Source organism: Dipodomys spectabilis, unplaced genomic scaffold, assembly GCF_019054845.1.
Source record: "Dipodomys spectabilis isolate Male_0828 unplaced genomic scaffold, ASM1905484v1 ptg000360l, whole genome shotgun sequence".
Taxonomy (NCBI): Eukaryota; Metazoa; Chordata; class Mammalia; order Rodentia; family Heteromyidae; genus Dipodomys; species Dipodomys spectabilis.
This window is the reverse complement of record NW_024871037.1, coordinates 4,670,392-4,688,585: the sequence shown is the minus strand read 5'-3', so window position 1 is coordinate 4,688,585 and position 18,194 is coordinate 4,670,392. Positions and strand designations below refer to the sequence as shown.

General features: G+C 50.1%; 2 protein-coding genes across 2 annotated transcripts in view; one reads left to right on the top strand and one right to left on the bottom strand.

Annotated features, from left to right (window-relative positions):
* Positions 1-333: 333 nt before the first annotated feature.
* Positions 334-18,194, bottom strand: part of Acad11 (acyl-CoA dehydrogenase family member 11) — a 38,355-nt gene continuing 20,494 nt past the window's right edge. The window contains exons 14-20 of the mRNA XM_042665881.1: positions 9,349-9,415; positions 8,580-8,665; positions 6,369-6,440; positions 5,420-5,574; positions 2,934-3,050; positions 2,124-2,233; positions 334-883 (exon numbers count right to left, since the gene is read on the bottom strand). Of these exons, the coding sequence (XP_042521815.1) occupies positions 769-883; positions 2,124-2,233; positions 2,934-3,050; positions 5,420-5,574; positions 6,369-6,440; positions 8,580-8,665; positions 9,349-9,415 (722 nt within the window). The 3' untranslated portion in view covers positions 334-768. The remainder of the gene's footprint in view (positions 884-2,123; positions 2,234-2,933; positions 3,051-5,419; positions 5,575-6,368; positions 6,441-8,579; positions 8,666-9,348; positions 9,416-18,194) is intronic.
* Positions 13,509-17,457, top strand: Ackr4 (atypical chemokine receptor 4). Its single transcript, XM_042665883.1, has 2 exons — positions 13,509-13,603; positions 15,988-17,457. Exon 2 carries the CDS (start codon positions 15,988-15,990, stop codon positions 17,053-17,055), a length of 1,068 nt encoding a protein of 355 aa, XP_042521817.1. The 5' UTR covers positions 13,509-13,603; the 3' UTR covers positions 17,056-17,457.

The following is an 18,194-nucleotide window of genomic DNA, read 5'->3' as shown; positions in this document are numbered from 1 at the left end:
TCAGTTCCAAAATTAAATAGTATCTGGGCACCGCGGTTCACTCCCGTAATTGTGACTACTCCAGAGGCAGAGGCGGGGAGGATCACAGTTCGAGGCCAGCACCAGGCAGAAGAGTCCATGAGACCCCCCCCACCTCCATGTTGATTTAAGAAAAAGCTGGCCGGGCGCTGGTGGCTCACGTCTGTCATCCTAGCTACTCAGGAGGCTGAGATCTGAGGATCATGGTTCAAAGCCAGCCTGGGCTGGAAACTCCGTGAGACTCTCATCTCTAATAAACCACTAGCAAACTGGAAGTAGCGCTGTGGCTCAAGGGGTAGAGTGTTCACCTTGAGCTGAGGGACAGCGCCTAGGCCCAGAGTTCAAGCCCAGACAGAGAAAGAAAAGAAAAAAGAAAAGAAAAAGAAATAGCTGGCAGGCAGATATTCCAGCTGTGTGGGAGGCAGAAAACAGGAGGATGGTGAGCCAGGCAGAAAGCCAGACACCCCCCATCTCAGCAATAACCCAGGCAGAAAGGTCAGAGGACATGGTTCAAGTGGCAGAACACCTCCCTAGTGAGTGTCGGCTCTGAGTCCAAACCCTGGTACAAGGTAAAAACCGAGAGAGCGTAGATGGTGAGGTAGCTGGGGGGAGTCCTACTGGTAGCTGCGGGTGTCTTCTCTGTTTACCCGACGTCCACGCCACCATCTCAGCATCTGGGACCAGAGGAGGAGGGAGGAGGCTGCCCTGTGCCGATGGCTGGTGGGGAGCCCGGGCGCCGGCTCCTCCTCCTTACATCTTGGCTGCCAACCTCTTGACTTGTTCCCGCAGCTCCATCTTGGCGACTGCGGACAGGTGGACTTCATCGGGGCCGTCTGCTAAGCGCAGGGTTCGAGACAGGGCATACCTGAAGAGAGAGCAGCAGCAGCAGCAGCTGGCGGGCGGCTCACGCCTGTTCATCCGAGCTGCTCTGGAGGCTGAGGGCTGAGGGTGGTGGTTCAAAGCCAGCCTGGGGCCGGGACGTGTGTGAGGCTCATTTCTACTGAATCACCAAAAAGGCTGCAGGTGGCGCTGTGGCTCAAGTGGTAGAGTGGCCGCCTTGAACAACAAAGCTAAGGGATGGCGCCTCTAGCTCCAAGTATGAGAGAGAGAGAGACTGGGGGGGGGGGGGGAGGGGGAGGAAGGGGAAATATCACAGGGGAACATACTTCAATGTCTTGGTAATGCTAACCCAAGACAGTCCTGAGCCTGCCAAGGCAGGAATAGAAAAAGCTCAAAAGCACGTATTCCAGATGTGTATATTTTATTTCCAAGCCTGTCAGACACAGAGAGAGTTTGGCAGTCCTGGAATTGAAATTTGGGGCACTGCGCTTGCTAGGCGGGGGCCCTTCCACCTGAGCCACACACCTCAACTTCCACCCTTTTCATTTATTTTATTTATGGTTGGTTGTGGCTTGAACTCTGGGCCTGGGCGCTGTCCCTCAGCTCTTCAGCTCAAGGCCAGCCCTCTATACTGCTTGAGCCACAGTGCCACTTCTGGTTTTCTGGTGGTTCACTGGAGATCAGAGTCCCATGGACTTTCCTGCCCCAGGCTGGCTTTGAACTGTGATCTTAATATCTCAGCCTCCTGAGTAATTTGGATGGCAGGCGTGAGCCATGGGTGCCTGGCCATTTATTTATTTATTTATTTTGAGACAAGGTCTCACTGAAGAGCCCGGGCTGGCATGAAACTTGAAATCCTTCTTGAGAACTAGGATCATAGGTATATACCGCTATTCCTGGCTAGAGAAAGACTATTTAGCAGTTAAAATGCCTGTTGTGCCAGTGATTCACGCCTGTCATCCTAGCTACTCAGGAAGCTGAGATCTGAGGATCACGGTTCAAAGCCAGCCTGGGCAGGAAAAGTCCGTGAGACTCTTTTCTCCACTCAGAAAACTGGAAGTGACGTTGTAGCTCAAGCGGTAGAGCGCTCGCCTTGAGCTGAAGAGCTCAGGGACGGCGTCCAGGCCCCAAGTTCAAGGCCCTAGACCGACTAAAGAGAAGAGTCTGTTGTTTTCGATGCTCATCGGTTGGCAGGCAGAGGGCTCCAGCCTGGAGCTTACAACCCAGCCAGGAGTGGAGACGCCCTTGGGTGAGGGGGTACTCACATGTTGGCTAGAGGGAAGTCCTGGGAGACGCCTGCGCCCCCGCACACCTGGATGGCCCGGTCGATGATCTTGCACACGGCCCGCGGGGCGGCCACTTTGATCATGGCGATCTACACCGGGCGAAAGGCACAGAGAGGGTTGGTGGGATCTTCTCTGTGAAAGGAGGGGGGTCTCCGGCGCTCCGCCCCAACCTCAGTCACCAAGGCCTCTGGGCAGAGGCCACGCGGCCGGACCGTGCCTGTGTTCGCTTCTGCGCTGCTGCTGCCTCCTGGGAGGACCACAGGGGACCTCTGAGTGCTGAGGAATGTGGGTGATCGCGCCTCACTGCGTTTTCTCTTAGGGGCTTTTAGAACCAAGTGGTTTCTGTCCTTACTCCAGGGGAGCCGCAAGGGACTGTGTGACACCACCATCCCACGAAGCGCTGTGTCACCACCGCTGTCCCCACGATCGGAGCCAAAGGTGCGGGGGGGGGGGCTGGACACCCCGCCCGGGCTCACAAGGCTAAAGGACAAAGCCTGGGCTTTGCCTGCTCTCAGTGCTGCCTCTCAAGAATGCTAAGGAAGAATCACTCCACCCCCTGGTGCGGCCCCAGGGCCAGAGACCCAACAGTCTGTGAACTAGGGACTCGAATCTTGTGTGAACCAGGGACACGATCATCTGTGAACCAGGGACATGATGGTCTGTGAACCAGGGACACGGATCATCTGTGAGTCGGAGACTCGATCGTCTGTGAACCAGGGACACGGATCTCGTGTGAAGCAGGCCCACGCGGGGCTGCTAGGGTGTGTGTGTGGGGGGGGCGGCGCTCACCTCCTTCCTGGCCTCGGCGCTGCCTCGCGTGTCGATGCTGTGGGCGGCGCTCAGCGTCAGCAGGCGGATCTCCTCGATGGCGATACGGCTCTCAGCGATCCAGTGCGCCACCACCTCCTGCAGGCAAGGCCAGGCTGCTGTGAACGCTAGTGACCTCCGGCGCCCCGCGGACACGGCGCTGCCCTGAGGACAGGCACCCCGACGGCGAGGAATGAAGCCTGCCGAGACGGGTCGGACTGGTGGACAGCTATGGGGCCCGGCTCAAACCACGGCCACGACCAGCTGTGGCCCAGCCACGAAAGGCCGGCACGCCTTCAGCAAGCTCAGTGTGAGCATCGCTAACCACGTGTGGTGGCGGCACAGCTGCCAGTCGAGAGTCTGGACTGATGTGACATAAACTGAACACTCAGATCTCGTTTCTTTTTTTTTTTTTGCCAGTCCTGGGGTTTGAACTCTGGGCCTGGGCGCTGTCCCTGAGATGCTTTTTGCTCAAGGCTAGCACTCTATCAGTTGAGCCACGGCTCCACTTCTGGCTTTTTCTGTGTATGTGGTACTGAGGAATCGAACCCAGGGCTTCATGCATGCTAGGCAAGCGCTCTACCACTAAGTCACCTTCCCAGTCCAACACTCAGATTTAAAGGTTGGTTTTGTGTGTGTGTTTTTTCCCCCTAAAATCAATGTAAAGTCCTCTCACTGATAATATTGTTATAGACATTCCATGTGGACCATATTTGGGATACGGTAGCGGAATTAAAAACTTTTTTTTTAAAGATCAAGCTCATCTGTTTTCTTTTTACGTGTTTTTGAACATGTGGCTACAAAGCCAGTGTGGTGGTGTGCGCCTGTGGTCCTGGCACTGAAGAGGCTGAAACGGCATAAGGAGAAACTGTCCCTGCAAAATAAAATAAGCTGGGTGCTGGTGGCTCACGCCTGTCATCCTAGCTACTTAGGAGGCTGAGATCTAAAGATTGGTGTTCAAAGCCAGCCTAGGCAGGAAAAATCTGTGAGACTCTAACTTCCAATTAACTACCAAAAAAAAAAAAAAAAAGCTGGAAGTGGATCTGTGGCTCAAGTGGTAGAACGCTAACTTTTGAATACTAAAGCTCGGGGTCAGTGCCCAGATCCTGAGTTCAAGCCCCAGGGCTAGTGAAAAGAATAAATAAATAAAATGTAGTTTATGACTACAAGACTTAAAATGTCATCTGTGGCTCACACACTGTTTCTTATTGTGTGACTCAGAAACCAGGCTCCGAATTAACCACTTCAAACGGGCATCGGTCCATGCCTAGGAGCTTGCTTGGCTACGGATCTTGGAAATTACAGTTTCAAGAACAGGACTAGAAAGGCCTGTACCTCTCATCTTTCCCAGACACAGGCAGAGGGACACACTCGCCTTCTCTGGGATGAATCTTCACAGACAGTAGATTTACCGAAGAACGTAACATGGGTGGCGGCTGAGGGCTTTAGGAAGCCATCAAGTGTCTAACAAAGCTGGAACTTTGCTGGACAGCCTGGAATAATCAAGAAGCCAGCTGGAAGGAGTCTCCAAGTTGAGGGAAATTAAATGTTACTTTTGCAAACCAGGAGGGGTGTAGGGGGGGGAGGAAAAAAAAGAAAAGAGCTGGCTCAGGTTTCCTGTTTATGACATGCACACACATGTCTTTTTGTTTCTGCCAGCTCGTTTATTTGTGCCAGATGCATGAAGTTTCCGATGAAGATGCGCGTGTTGTTTTAAAAAGCCCAGGCGCCAGTGGCTCACGCCTATCGTTCTGAGATCTGAGGATCCGAGGTTCAAAGGCAACCCTGGGCAGGAAAGTCCGTGAGACTATCTCCCATGAACCACCTGAAAACTGGAAGTGGTGCTGTGGCTCAAGTGGTAGAGTGCCCGCCTTGAGCTGAGAGACAGCGCCCAGGCCGAGTTCAAGCCCTATGACTGACCCCCCCCCCAAAAAAAAAAAAAAATTTACCTAGTGAGCACAGACACTTCACACAATTAGCTCAAGTAACCATCACTATTTTTCCTGGCCCTCTCCCTTCTCTCTCCACCCTCTGCGCTATTGCTATTAGGAATCTTAGCATTAGTAACTGTTGCTATTGTGAGTAACACTGAGCACTGGAATACATTGTTCCTGCAGGATTGTATAAAGTAGTCCTAAATGTACTTTATATTGGGATCAATATACTTGTTAAACAAATGCAAATACAATACTACCAACACAAATCTGATCTAATACTGACAGGTTACCAATAGGAAGTAATAAAGAATAAGGGACTGGGAGTGTGGCTCAGTGGTAGAGTGCTTGCCTTGCATGCATGAAGCCCTGGGTTCTATTCCTCAGCACCACATACGCAGAAAAAGCTGAAGTGGCCCTATGGCTCCAGTGGGAGAATCCTAGCCTTGAGCAAAAAGCAGCTCAGGGACAGTTCCTGGGCCCTGAGTTCAAGCCCCAGGACTGGCAAAGAAAAGGAAAGAAGGAACTCCTTACGTGCTCATACAGTTTCTTGTTAAAGGCGCTCCTTTGTGCCGACCGCTCACACATGATCTGCAGCGCGCGCTCTGCCACGCCGACGGCTCTCATGCAGTGGTGGATTCTGCCCGGCCCGAGGCGGCCTTGGGATATCTCAAAGCCCCTGCCTTCCCCTGTTAGCAGGGAGAGAGAACGTGAGAAGGCGCCCAGCCGATCCTGCCATCCGTACGCACCCTCAGACAACTCATCAAAAGTGGCCCTCTGGTGTGGAAGCCAATTCTAGCATGAGGTTTCGTGGTACATGGAGGCGAATGTTGCTTTCTATGTTTATAAGAGTCATCGATCGTTCAAGGCGACTTTCCCTGTGCTGTAACAGTCACAAAGGTACGTAGGGGCAGGAGCAGGGGAATTCGGAATCCAGGACCAGGGGCAAAGAAAGGCTGAAGGAGGGAGAGTGGATGGGTGATCAAAATCACATTGGGACCAGCTTGGCGAAGGGGGTTGGGGCTGGGGGCTGGGTAGGTGGCATTCTTTACAGGGTTTGAGGAATTCTGTGAGGTCTGGCTGAGATTCCTGCTGAGAGGCAGGATGGAGTCCATCCAGGCTTGAGTGTTAACTGCCATTCAGCCACCAGCCTCGACTACCATTGGCAAATGACTGAGATTCTCTTAAGTAGAGAAAAAGCCTCCAGATGACGTTGCTCTGAATTGTACAATTTTCAGATACAGCTGTGTTTGACACTGATGGGAAGTACCGAACCACCTCTAAGATTTAAAGAAGACCTACTATTCCCTGTGAGAAAAAAAAAAATCCACAGAATGGAAAAAATCTGCCCTTGATTAAAATGGTGCATTTGAGACAGGAGCGCAACTGAGGGCGGACCGTCCATTCATTCATCTCTTGCAGATACAGATGTGAAAATAGTCACCGGCTGTGCTGGAGAGGAACCGTCCCCACCTTCTCTCACCTAGTATTAAATTGCTGGCAGGAACGCGTACTTGGTTAAAATGGATCTCCATGTGGCCTCCATGGGACTGATCTGGGAAACAGAAAACACAAGTTCCCAGAGAAACGATGAGCTCACAGAGTCACAGACAAACGTTCTGCTGGGATAGATGGGCAAGGACTTTTTTTTCCCCCCAAGTTGTGGGTCTTGAACTCTGGGACTGGGCGCTGTCCCTCAGCTCTTCAGCTCAAGGCGAGGCTCTACCACTTGAGCCACAGCCCCACTTCCAGTTTTCTGGTAGTTTATTGGAGATAAAGAGTCTCATGGACTTTCATGCCCGGGCTGGCTTTGAACTGCGATCCTCAGGTTTCAGCCTCCTGAGTAGCTAGGATGACAGGCGTGAGCCACCAGCGCCTGTCTCAAGGACCTTTCTAAGTCGACCTCTGCCCTGAACTGCCAGTACCTTCCTCTTCTGAAAATTCAACAACTGGCTAAGGTTGAGGGGGTTTTAAAACTCATTCATTCCAGAGGTTTTTCTCATTTTTATAAAGCTTCAGGGTTATGGAAAAACAAAACTGGCCTTTATAGCTTTTGTTGAACTATTTAATGTTGCTTTTTCTCTGGAGATACGTGCACCTACGTGTGCACACACACAATATTCAGATAAATTTCAGAGGAAAAAAAAAAAGTTTTCCTGTCTCTGGCATGGCCAGAAGACAGATTCTTGTCTTGGCACCGCCCATGCCTCTGGCTCAGAAGGTTCTGGAAATGATCTCCTGCCAACAGCACACCCTTTTCCTGTCCACATGGAGTTAGCAGACAGCCCTTTTAACAGGAGGTTCTTCTTGGAAACCAGGACTTGGAGAGGTTGGTGTGTGTGTGTGTGTGTGCACGCGCGTGTGTGTGTGTGTGTGCGCGCGCGTGTGTGTGTGTGTGTGTTTCAGGCTGAAAACTGAGGGATGGACTTACATTCACTGTTCTTGTTTTGCAGGCTGTCTCCTTAACTGCAGTTCACTCAGCACCCCTAGCTTGGCACCTCTCCATAGAGGAGCTGAGGAGGCCAAACATGCTATAAAACTCATACATCTAGCCGAGCGCCGGTGGCTCATGCCTGTAATCCTAGCTACTGAGGAGGCTGAGATCTGAGGATCACGGTTCAAAGCCAGCCCAAGCAGGAAAGTTCATGAGACTCTTATCTCCAATGAATCACTCAGAAAACTGGAAGTGGTGCTGTGGCTCAAGTGGTAGAGCGCTGGCCTTGAGCTGAAGAGCTGAGGGACAGAGCCCCGGCCCAGAGTTCAAACCCCATGAGCAACCAAAAACAAAAACAAAAACCTCAAACATCTATGTAGCTGCAAATCTAGTATTTGTTACTCAGTCATACCCGTCAGTCCCGGTCAAGGCTACAGAGAAAGCTGGGCAGACCAGTTGTTGCCTGTTTTTCCATTTTTCCCTTCCACCAGTGTGTAGCTCCACAGAGTCAAGGATCTTAAGTGTACTATGTGCTTGGGCCTTGAGCAGGTCCTGCTATATGGGTCATGGAGAAGCCGGGGCTCTGCGTGTGTCCATACTGAATGGCAGACAATAGATTCTGGGGAGTTCTACAGCAGCCAGAGAAGGAAAATGTTTTGCACTCAAAGAAGTCAAACTCAACCCAGTTCTTGAGGGTTGGTAAAGATCTGCACCTGGAGCTTAAAAAAAAATTGTGTTGCCGGGCACTGGTGGCTCACACCTGTCATCCTAGCTACTCAGGAGGCTGAGATCGGAGGATTGCGGTTCAAAGCCAGCCTGAGCAGGAAAGTCCCTGTGAGACTCTGATCTCCAATGAACCACCAGAAAACCAGAAGTGGTGCTGTGGCTCAAGTGGTAGAGGAGGTCACCTTGAGCTGAAGAGCTGAGGGACGGCGCCCAGGGTTCAAGTCCCATGAGCAACCAAAGAAAAAAAGAAAAAAAGCGTGTGTGTGTGTGTGTACAAACTGTTGATTTATCTCTTCCATCACTCTCATGGTGGTAGCAGTCTTTGCTTTCCTCCTGGACTATGGCTTGCCCTTTCCAAACAGCAGATGGCCAGGACAGAATGCTGCAGGGCCTCCACTATCTGGATATTTGGACAGCTGTCAGGACACGCCTTACACGTGTAGACGTGGGCTCTTCCCTTCAGGGTTACAAGCCCTGAGCCATGCTTCTTGTTTTCCTTCTTGCTAAGGTCAGAGGGTATCATGGATCACTTACCCAGGTAGCCAAACACCGACAAGGGCCTTATGACCTCCACTCCAGGGGTGTCCATTGGAATGAGAATCATGCTGTGCTGTTTGTGTCTAGACGGAAGGAAAGCAGTGTTAGGAAAAGCTTGCCCAGCTGAGCACTGTAGCTCACGCCTGTCATCCTGGCTACTCAGGAGGGTGAGAGCTGAGGATCGTGGTTCAAAGCCAGCCTGGGCAGGAAAGTCCGTGAGACTCTTGTCTCCAATGAACCACTAGAAAACAAGAAGTGGCGTTGTGGCTCAAGTGGTAGAGCGCTGGCCTTGAGCTGAAGAGCTGAGGGATGGTGCCCAGGCCCTGAGTTCAAGCCCCACGACCCACAAAACAGAACCATGCTTGTAAAATACAAAGCCAGGCACCAGTGGCTCAGGCCTGTCACCCTAGCTACTGAGAAGGCTGAGAGCTAAAGACGAGGGTTTGAAGTCAGCCTGGGCAGGAAAGTCCATGAGACGATTTAACCACCAAAAAGCTGGAAGTGGAGCTGTGGCTCAAGTGGTAGGGTGCCAACCTTGAGCGAAAAAGCTCAGAGACAGCACCCAGGCCCAGTGTTCAAGCCCTAGACTGGCACAAAAATAAAATTAAAAATGAAGAGACTTGTAAAATACAAGTACATAACATTTCCCCTCGGACATCATAAATGATTCGTGAGCCCAAGTGGTGTGTTTCCCATAAAAACTAAACGGATAGAAAAATGGACTGTGAACGCTGAAGAGATTCCTCCATCGTACTCATCTTGTTACCTGGAGACGGACGGAGTTTCAGTTCTTCCCAAAACAATGGCGATTTTGCAGTTGGGATTTCCCCCTCCTAAACTCGGGGAGGAAAGGAGCAGAAATAGTTATCAATGGAAATTTCTTCCTTGACATTTCTCCCCTGAAGGTTCTGAGCCTTCCAAGTTTATCTCTGGCGAAAGAAAGAAAGAAAGAGAGAGAGAGAGAGAGAGAGAGAGAGAGAGAGAAGGAAGGAAGGAAGGAAGGAAGGAAGGAAGGAAGGAAGGAAGGCAGGCAGGCAGGCAGGCAGGCAGGCAGGCAGGCAGGCAGATTAGGAAGAAACAACAACAACTCTGATTTGTTAAAGTAATAATGTGTTGGATGAAGCTGTACGTCACGGAGGAAATGGCTGGTGGAGGACCAGAGTGCATTGCGTGGACAGAAGCTGTCCTGCCCCAGTGACCGGGAGCTGGGAAGAGGAGGTAGCTGTGACCCCATAGACAACGGGGCATGTCTGATGTCCCCCATGTCTCTTACTTTACACGCACGATGAGGCTTGGACCCTGCCTTCAAACACTGTTCACATACAAAGGATGCAGGAAAAGATTTTTAATAATGATGATAATAATAAATTAGCCAGGTGCTGTTGGCTTATATCCATCATCCTAGAGACTTGCAGAGGCTGAAATCTGAGGATCGAGGTTCAAGCCCTGGCCCACAAACCTCTGATCTCTACTTAACCAGCAAAAATCCAGAAGTGAGGTATGGCTCAAGTGGCAGAGTGCCAGCCGTAAGCGGACAAAGTGGAGAACGACACCCATACCCACACAGATTTAATTTAAAATGTTTCAAAAATTAAAATGAATGCATTCCAACTGGCCAATCCAGTGGTGGCATGCACCGAGGACAGCTGGTTGGGGGGTGGGGGGGAGGCAGTGTGTGGCTAGGATAGGGGGAGAGCAGGAAACACGGGGTGCTGCAGGTGGAGATGCGGGACGGGACGGGACGGGACGTGGGGCTCTGGAGGGTTTTCTTGTTGGTTCTCGTTTCTAATTGGACACCAGTAATAAGGGATGGCTAGCCAGCTGGCTTGTGAACACAGGTCTACACCCCAACGAGGGGATGCACCCTGATTTCTCTGAAGTCATAATCTGGGCCCAGTCCTAGAGGAGATTTTTATCTAAGTCCAGAAAGGGTGAGGCCCTTTCCCAACTGGAACAGGACATCTGAAAAGAAAAAGCTGCCCGTTGGACGGGGCTGCTGATCATCAGACACCAAATATGTGAAGCATGATCGATGGCCTCTCCCATTCCCCCATCCCCCCAAAAAAAACAGGTAAATTACTGCTGTGTTACATATGAGATAATATGAGATAAAGATGGGAATTATCTTCTCCACCCAGTCTGGGTATTTGCAATATCATCTGATCACTAGATAAAGGGGACCAGGAAGCAGTTAGATTGGAAAGAGGAAATGTTTCCCTATTCCTTTAAATGTCATGTTTTTTTTTTAAACAAAATATATTTCTGTTTAACCTTGACCTTTCAGAGAAAGCCTCGCAAATGTATCATCTCCCAGCTGCGAGCAGAAAGAACCTGGCAGACATAGCAGCCAAGCAGCCCATTTACTAAAAGTGTTTTTTGCTTTCTTTCTTTTTTTGTGGCATTTTTAAGGAACAGGATACAAATGGTCAGCAACGAGATAGAGGAGAGGAAACAGGAGCCGCCCGGAGAACATTTCCACGTTATCGGCTGTGTAATGGAGCTCCGTGAATGGAAACAGATGGAATGGATCAAGTTTTTCTGTTTTTAAGCCAGATTCTGTGGTATCCTGAGACAGTTCCGAGCACCAGGATTGAGTCAGGAGGAAAAAATGCCATCTTCCTGAATATTTGCACGGTATTTGTAAGTTCTGGGACTCTTAAAACCACATAGTTAGTAAACAAAATTATTTTTCTAAGGGGTAGGGAGGAAATCATGATCATTGCATGTAGACACATAACAGTCAAGAGATATTAAAAAAAAAATCACATAAGTGGCGCACTGGTGGCTCACGCCTGTCATCCTAGCTACAGGAGGCTGAGATCTGAGATTGTGGTTCAAAGCCAGCCTGGGCAGGGAAGTCCGTGAGACTCTTCACCCCAATTAAGTACCAAAAAAGCCAGAAGTGAAGCTGTGGCTTGAGTGGCAGGGCACCAGCCTTGAGGGAAAAAAAAAAAAAAGCTCAGGGATAGCATCCAGGCCCTGAGTTCAGATCCCAGGACCAGCACCAAAAAGAAAAAAAAAAAATCACCGAATGTGACTCATCTGAGCATCCACAAAGCCTTGCCGGTGTTTCCCCTACCAACACTGAACTCCATGTGAAATGCTCAGCTTTCACTTCGCTTCTGTTCTAACTGTCACAGCTCAAAGGGCAATACAATAGCATTATGAGGTGGGTCTTCTTTCACAACCAAATTCCCACTGGCAAACTTTGTTTGCAGGAAAAATGGACGGAACTGGAGACCTCCACATTAAATTCAACAACTGAGCAAGACAGACATCCCATGTTCTCTCTCCTACGGGGGAATCTAGTTCAAAGCAAAGAGACATAATGATCAGGTGTTAAGGATAATGATCAGGTGTTAAGGATAATGATCAGGTGTTAAGGTAGGGGACAGGTTTTTTTTGGGGGGCGGGGGTGAAATCAGTTCATACATGAAAGAAAAGGGTAAAAGGGGTAAATCTGAACCAAAAAAAAAAAAAAAAAAAAAGTGATAAGAAAGAGTAACGGAACTGGCGGTTCAAAGCTAGCCCGCGCAGGGAAGTCCATGAGACTCTGATCTCCAACGACTAACCACCAGAAAACCAGAGGTGGTGCCATAGCTCAAAGTGGTAGAGCCTTGAGCAAGAGTTCAGGGGCAGCACCCAGGCCATGAGTTCAAGTCCTACAACTCACCGCCCACCCCACCCCCCAAAAAACAGAGTAATGGGGTGAGTTTGCTCAAAACACATTAAATCTATGTATGGAATTACCACAATGAAATCCTCTGTACAATGAATGAATACTAATAAAAAAGAGGGAAAAGGTTTTCTGGTTGCTATTGTTGTTGTTTTTTTAAATCACACTGACCCCTAGTTAGGGAAGAAATATCCCACGTGTTTATTTTTCCTAGGGATCTACCTTCCAAAAGTAGACATTTAGACACTAGTCTAAATGACTAGTGTCAGTAGTACAAGGCTGCTGAAGTATATACAAACCCTGGCTGGGTCCCAAGATATCATCTTAAGCTGGGTGCTGGTCAGGTCTTTTCTTAGTGCTTCCGTGTACACGGAGAACACAAGTTCCTGTTCTGATGTTCAAAGTGGTGGCCACATTGCAGGATGCCTCTTATTTATGTATGCTATGTTGGTTGTAGGATTTGAACTCAGGGCCTGAGTGCTATCCCTGAAGCTCTTTCGATCAAGGTGAGTGGCTCTACCAGTTTGAGTCACAGTGCCACTTCTGTTTCCGCGTGGTTGATTGGAGATAAGGGTCTCTCGCAGGGACTTGTCTGGCCAGGCTGGCTTTGAACCCTAATCTTTAGATCTCAGCCTCCTAAGCAGCTAGGATGACAACTGGGAGCCACTGGTGCCCAGTGGGAGCCTCTTTTCTTTGTGCATGGACCAGAAGGCTCAGTCCACTCTGCTGTAGAAGAGAACGGCACAGCACGTGTCTAAAATCACTTGTTCAGGTGGGCGTGGAGGCCAGCCTTGCATGAGAAAGGCAGTTGGGCTGCTGCCATGCAAATGTGAGGAGAGTCAGATGCACACAGAGGGCCAGGGCTGGCTGTCTCTTACCCCAGCAGCCGCCCAGACAGAGAGGTTTTGGAGGCCTGTGTCCTGTCATGCCAGGAAGGAGGGGACATGAAGAGGAGGGCTTCTGTCCCGTGGCAAAAACCTGCCAAGCTCCGCAGTTCGGGAGATGGAAATCCTCTGTGCCCATTTGGATCCCAGGATGCTTGAAGAGTTTGGATTGATGCCCAGGACTACTCTTCTATAAGATCAAAGATCAAGCACTCAAGTGGTTAAATTTCAGGAAAGCTCTCTTGGATCCCAGATAAAGGCGGGGTGTTAAAAACAAAACTAGTAGGAGAGAGAGAGAGACAGAGAGAGAGAGAGAGACAGAGAGGAGGAGAGACAGAGACAGAGACAGAGGGGGAGACAGAGACAGAAAGACAGAGAGAGAGAGAGACAGAGAGAGCGAAGTCTTTTCATTTTTTTTTCCATCTGCACTCCAGCCTGCGGCTTCAGGATAAATTAAACAGGTAGGTTCCTTCTTTTTATTTTTTGTTTCTCATTCTGGCTGAAATGTGATTTTGTATTTCTACCTCTACACAGAAAGGCTTGAGGAGTGAAAGTTTTATAGGTATTTAAAAATGGTGGTGTCAAAACAGAAATATACCTTAAATTTGAAGTGAAAATGTGAATGTAGCAACAAGAAAATAATTTTCTGTACTACTGCTTATTATACTATGGCTTATCTGCAGCGCTTTGTCAAGTTAAAAATAAGTTTTGGTGTGCCATTTTTTCCCTGTTTTCTTTCAGAAGTACTATTGTTTCTCCTTATGATAATTACAGAAAGCATTCAACTGTCTTTTGTCTATATTTTCCAGGAAGGATAGTTTCTGCAAAATAATTTCTCTTCCTATTTATAATTACTCATACTGTTAGTAAGGTGAATGGTTACAATTTTACAATGCCTTCCTTAGTATTATGTATTACCAGGCTCTGGATTTCTATGGTGACAGACAGAGAGCTAAGTTCATAGTGTGTAAATAAGTAATAGATTAAAAAAGGAAGACTGTAATCGTCTCCCAGATTGGAAATTTTCAAATGACCTTAATGATAAGAAAATAGTCATTCTGCAGTAAGAGAGGCGACTGGGGGGGGGTGGGGGGAGGAGGGAAGGGTAGGAAGTGGTGGGGGAGTTTGACCAAAGTATGTGCATGTGGTAGAAATATCACATTGCAACTCCTTTGTACAATAGACATGAGCAAATAACAATAAATTTAAACTGCTGGATTGTGGGTTTTGCCTAATAAAAGCTTGTATTTTGCTCTTCTCATGCACCCAGAGCGATTTAGCAGGATTAAGTTTCTTGAAAGTAAGTAAGCAGGCTTTTTTTGTTTGTTTGTTTTTTCATTATTGTTGTTTTGGTTGGTCATGGGCCTGAACTCTGGGCCTGGGCGCTGTCCCTCTGCTCTTCAGCTCAAGGCGAGCACTCTCCCACTAGAGCCACAGCACCACTTCCGGCTTTTTTTCTGCTTAGATGGTGCTGAGGAATCGAACCCAGGGCTTCATGCATGCTAGGCAAGCACTCTACCACTGAGCCACCAGCCAAGCAGGTGGTTTTGAAGAGTTTTTTTCAGAATTGATTCTGCTTAAGGCTGTCTTCCTCCTGTGGGGTGCTGTGACTTCCACATGGCTCAGCCATGTAACCTGGAGACGGACGCTTCCTGCCCCCCATTCTAGAACAGCAGCAGCTTTGCACCTGCTGGCAACACTCGGTGGCTTCACGTGTGTTTTCTGAGCAGTTTGTGAATCTGTGGCAACAGTCACCAGTGAAACAGCTTCTGCCCTGGGGGACGGTGTGGTCCGGAAAACACATCGTTTTCTCCGTGGGAAGGGGTGGGGATCGGTTCTCTGGCGGGTCTGTGTTGGGTTGGAAAGGTTCTTTGGAGAGGGGACACGCAGGTTCATTAAGAAGGGGCGCTCCACAGGAAAAAGGGTGCAGATGCTCCTCATGCTGCTGCCACCTGCTGTCGGGTTGGGGTAGGGCCGCCTAGGATGAGGAACCAAAGCCGGAGGGGTGCTAGAGTCATGGGGTGCACCAAGTTACCACCCAAGGAGCCTGGAGTGTCCTGCTACGGAGCTTTTTGTTTTTTGTACTTTTTTGGTTGTTGGTGGTTGTGAGGCCTGAACTCTGGGCCTGGGCGCTGTCCCTCAGCTCTTCAGCTCAAGGCAAACGCTCTACCACTTGAGTCCCAGTGCCACTTCTGGTTTTCTGAGTGGTTCATTGGAGATAGGAGTCTCACGGACTTTCCTGCCCGGGCTGGCTTTGAACCTCGATCCTCAGGTCTCAGCCTCCTGGGCAGCTAGGATGACAGGCGTGTGCCATGGGCACCTAGTTCTAAGGGGCTTTAAAAAAATGTTAAATTAAATGGGGCTGGGAAGGTGGCTCAGTGGTAGAGTGCTTGCCTCATATGCATGAGGCCCTGGGTTCAATTCCTCAGTACCACATACATAGAAAAAGACAGCAGTGGCTCTGTGGCTCAGGTGGTAGAGGGCTCGCCTTGAGCTGAAGAGCTGAGGGACAGCGCCCAGGCCCAGAGTTCAGGCCCCACGACCGACAAAACAAAACAAAATTTAAATTGACTTATTAATTGTAGTATCTTTGGAGGGGTTTCCATTTGAGGCTTGAGTTTGGTCCTGGGGAAAGTGAACCTCTGAAGACACATGCTGAGGGTCTAATCTCAGGCCTACTGCCCAATATGGCTCCCGTGCGCACCGATCGGAGCTCACAGAGGTGGGTGCAGGAGTGGAGTCTCTGGGGAAATGGGGGGTGGTGTAGAGAGGGGGGCGTCGCTGAGCCAAAAACTGTTCCGCAGTATGTGTGACTCAAGTGTCCTGGCTTCTTTCCGCCCTCTAGATGGGAGCCCAGGGTCTGGATGGAAACCAGTCGGCCGACGATTATTACTACGAGGACGGGGAGCTGAACGGCACCCATGACTACAGCCAGTACGAGGCGATCTGTGTGAAGGAGGAGGTCCGTCGCTTTGCCGGCGTCTTCCTTCCGGCCTTCTTCGCCGTGGCCTTCGTGGTGGGGCTGGCTGGCAACTCGGTCGTGGTGGCCGTGTACGCCTTCTGCAAGAAGCGGAGGACCAAGACGGACGTGTTCCTCCTGCACCTGGCCGTGGCCGATCTGCTGCTCCTGGGCACGCTGCCCTTCTGGGCAGTGAACGCGGTGCACGGGTGGGTGCTGGGGGAGGCGGCCTGCCGGGTCACGTCGGCCCTGTACACGCTCAACTTCGTGTCGGGCATGCACTTCCTGGCGTGCATCAGCGTGGACAGGTACCGGGCAGTGAGCAGGGGTCCCCGCCAGCCGGGGGCAGCAGGGCGGCCGTGCTGGCTTGTGTGCTGCGGCGTGTGGACAGCCGCGCTCTTGCTCAGTCTCCCCAAGCTGGTGTTTTATACGGTCAACGCTGGGGGCAGGTGCGTTCCCGCCTTCCCCTACCTGCTGGGGGCACCGGTGAGGGCAGCCATCCAGATGCTGGAGGTCTGCGTGGGGTTTGCGGTGCCCTTCCTGGTCATGGGGGTGTGCTACTGGCTCACGGCGCGGGCGCTCATCAGGATGCCCGATGGGAAGAGGTCTGGGCCGCTGCGGGTGCTGCTGGCCGTGGTGCTGGTTTTCGTCGCCACCCAGCTGCCTTACAATGTCGTCAAGCTCTGCCAGGCTATGGGCAGTATCTACTCGCTGGTCACCACCTGCGAGGCCAGTAAGCGCCTGGACGTGGCCAGGCAGGTCACGGAGAGCGTCGCGCTGGCCCACAGCTGCCTCAACCCTCTCCTCTACACCTTTCTGGGCGCCTCCTTTAAGACCCATGTGATGAAGGTGGCCAAGAGATACGGGCCATGGAGGAGGCGCAGACAGGCCGTGGAGGAGATTGCCTTTGACTCGGATGCAGCCACGGAGCCCACCAGCTCCTTTAGCATTTAAAAGGCCAAAGTGTGCTGCCTTTCCTTCCGGTCATGGGCATGACGTGCCTTCCTCAGGCCAAAAACAAACAGACAACAAAAACCCATCTGTGTGGCTCTGAAACTCTGGTTTCAAGTTGATATCAAAGAGGGTGACTTGGGGTGCAGACAGAAGCCGAGAAGACCGGGCAATGTCAGAATGTGAAAGTTAACATCATAGGGAAATACTAGCTGCAGGCATAAAGAGAAGCGTTAGGTGAAAAGAAGACCTTGGAGGTGATGAGAGTCGTTTTATAGCTTGATGACAGTAGTGGTTACACAAATCCATGCCTTACACGATGATGTGGAAAACTCCATATGCTGGGACCGGTTTCACCTTCCTGGGCTTGCTACGATACTCTAATTATGTGAGATCAACCCACAGGCTTCTCTATGGGGGGCGGGGGAAGAAGGGGGGAGAGGGGGGGGAAGGGACCCTGAGTCACTCTTTACCTTGTAACTGCCTTGAGAATTTGTAATAATTGCAAAATAAAACTTATTTTTTAATAAAAACCCACCATGTTGTAAGTTAGGCAATCTAAATCTGAGTAACGCAGAGACTTCTGTTGAGACGCATTTCATAATTAATCACTTAAGTGTTAATATAAGGACAAGTTCCCTGCATAATTGGAATAGTTGAACATCTGGGCGGCAAAACTGGATTCTCTGTGTTTTCTTAATTTGTCAAGGATTTCGTAAGATTGCAGAAAGGATAACAACGAACCAGCCTCTCCTACTGCACCCCTCAAAAAAAGAGAATAAAAAAGCGCTCAGAAGCCTCTCTGGCTCTTACATACATTCTTGGTCAGTTTCCAAACACAAAATTGGCTTCCAGGCTGTCAATTTTCTTTACATAATAACTAATTTCCTGACACTTGTTGGCTTTATCGTGTGTATTCTGGAAGGAATCCTCAGATTATCATAGTTATCTAGGCTCCAATTTTTTTGGTCTGTGTGTATGTGAGTACATGCACATGTGCGCATGCACACATGTACACACACACACACACCCAGTTCTGGGGCGTGAGCTCAGGGTCTGGGCGCTGTCTCTGAGCTTTTCCTGCTCAAGACTAGCACTCTACCACTTGAGCCACAGTTCTCCTTCTGGCTTCTTGGTGGTGG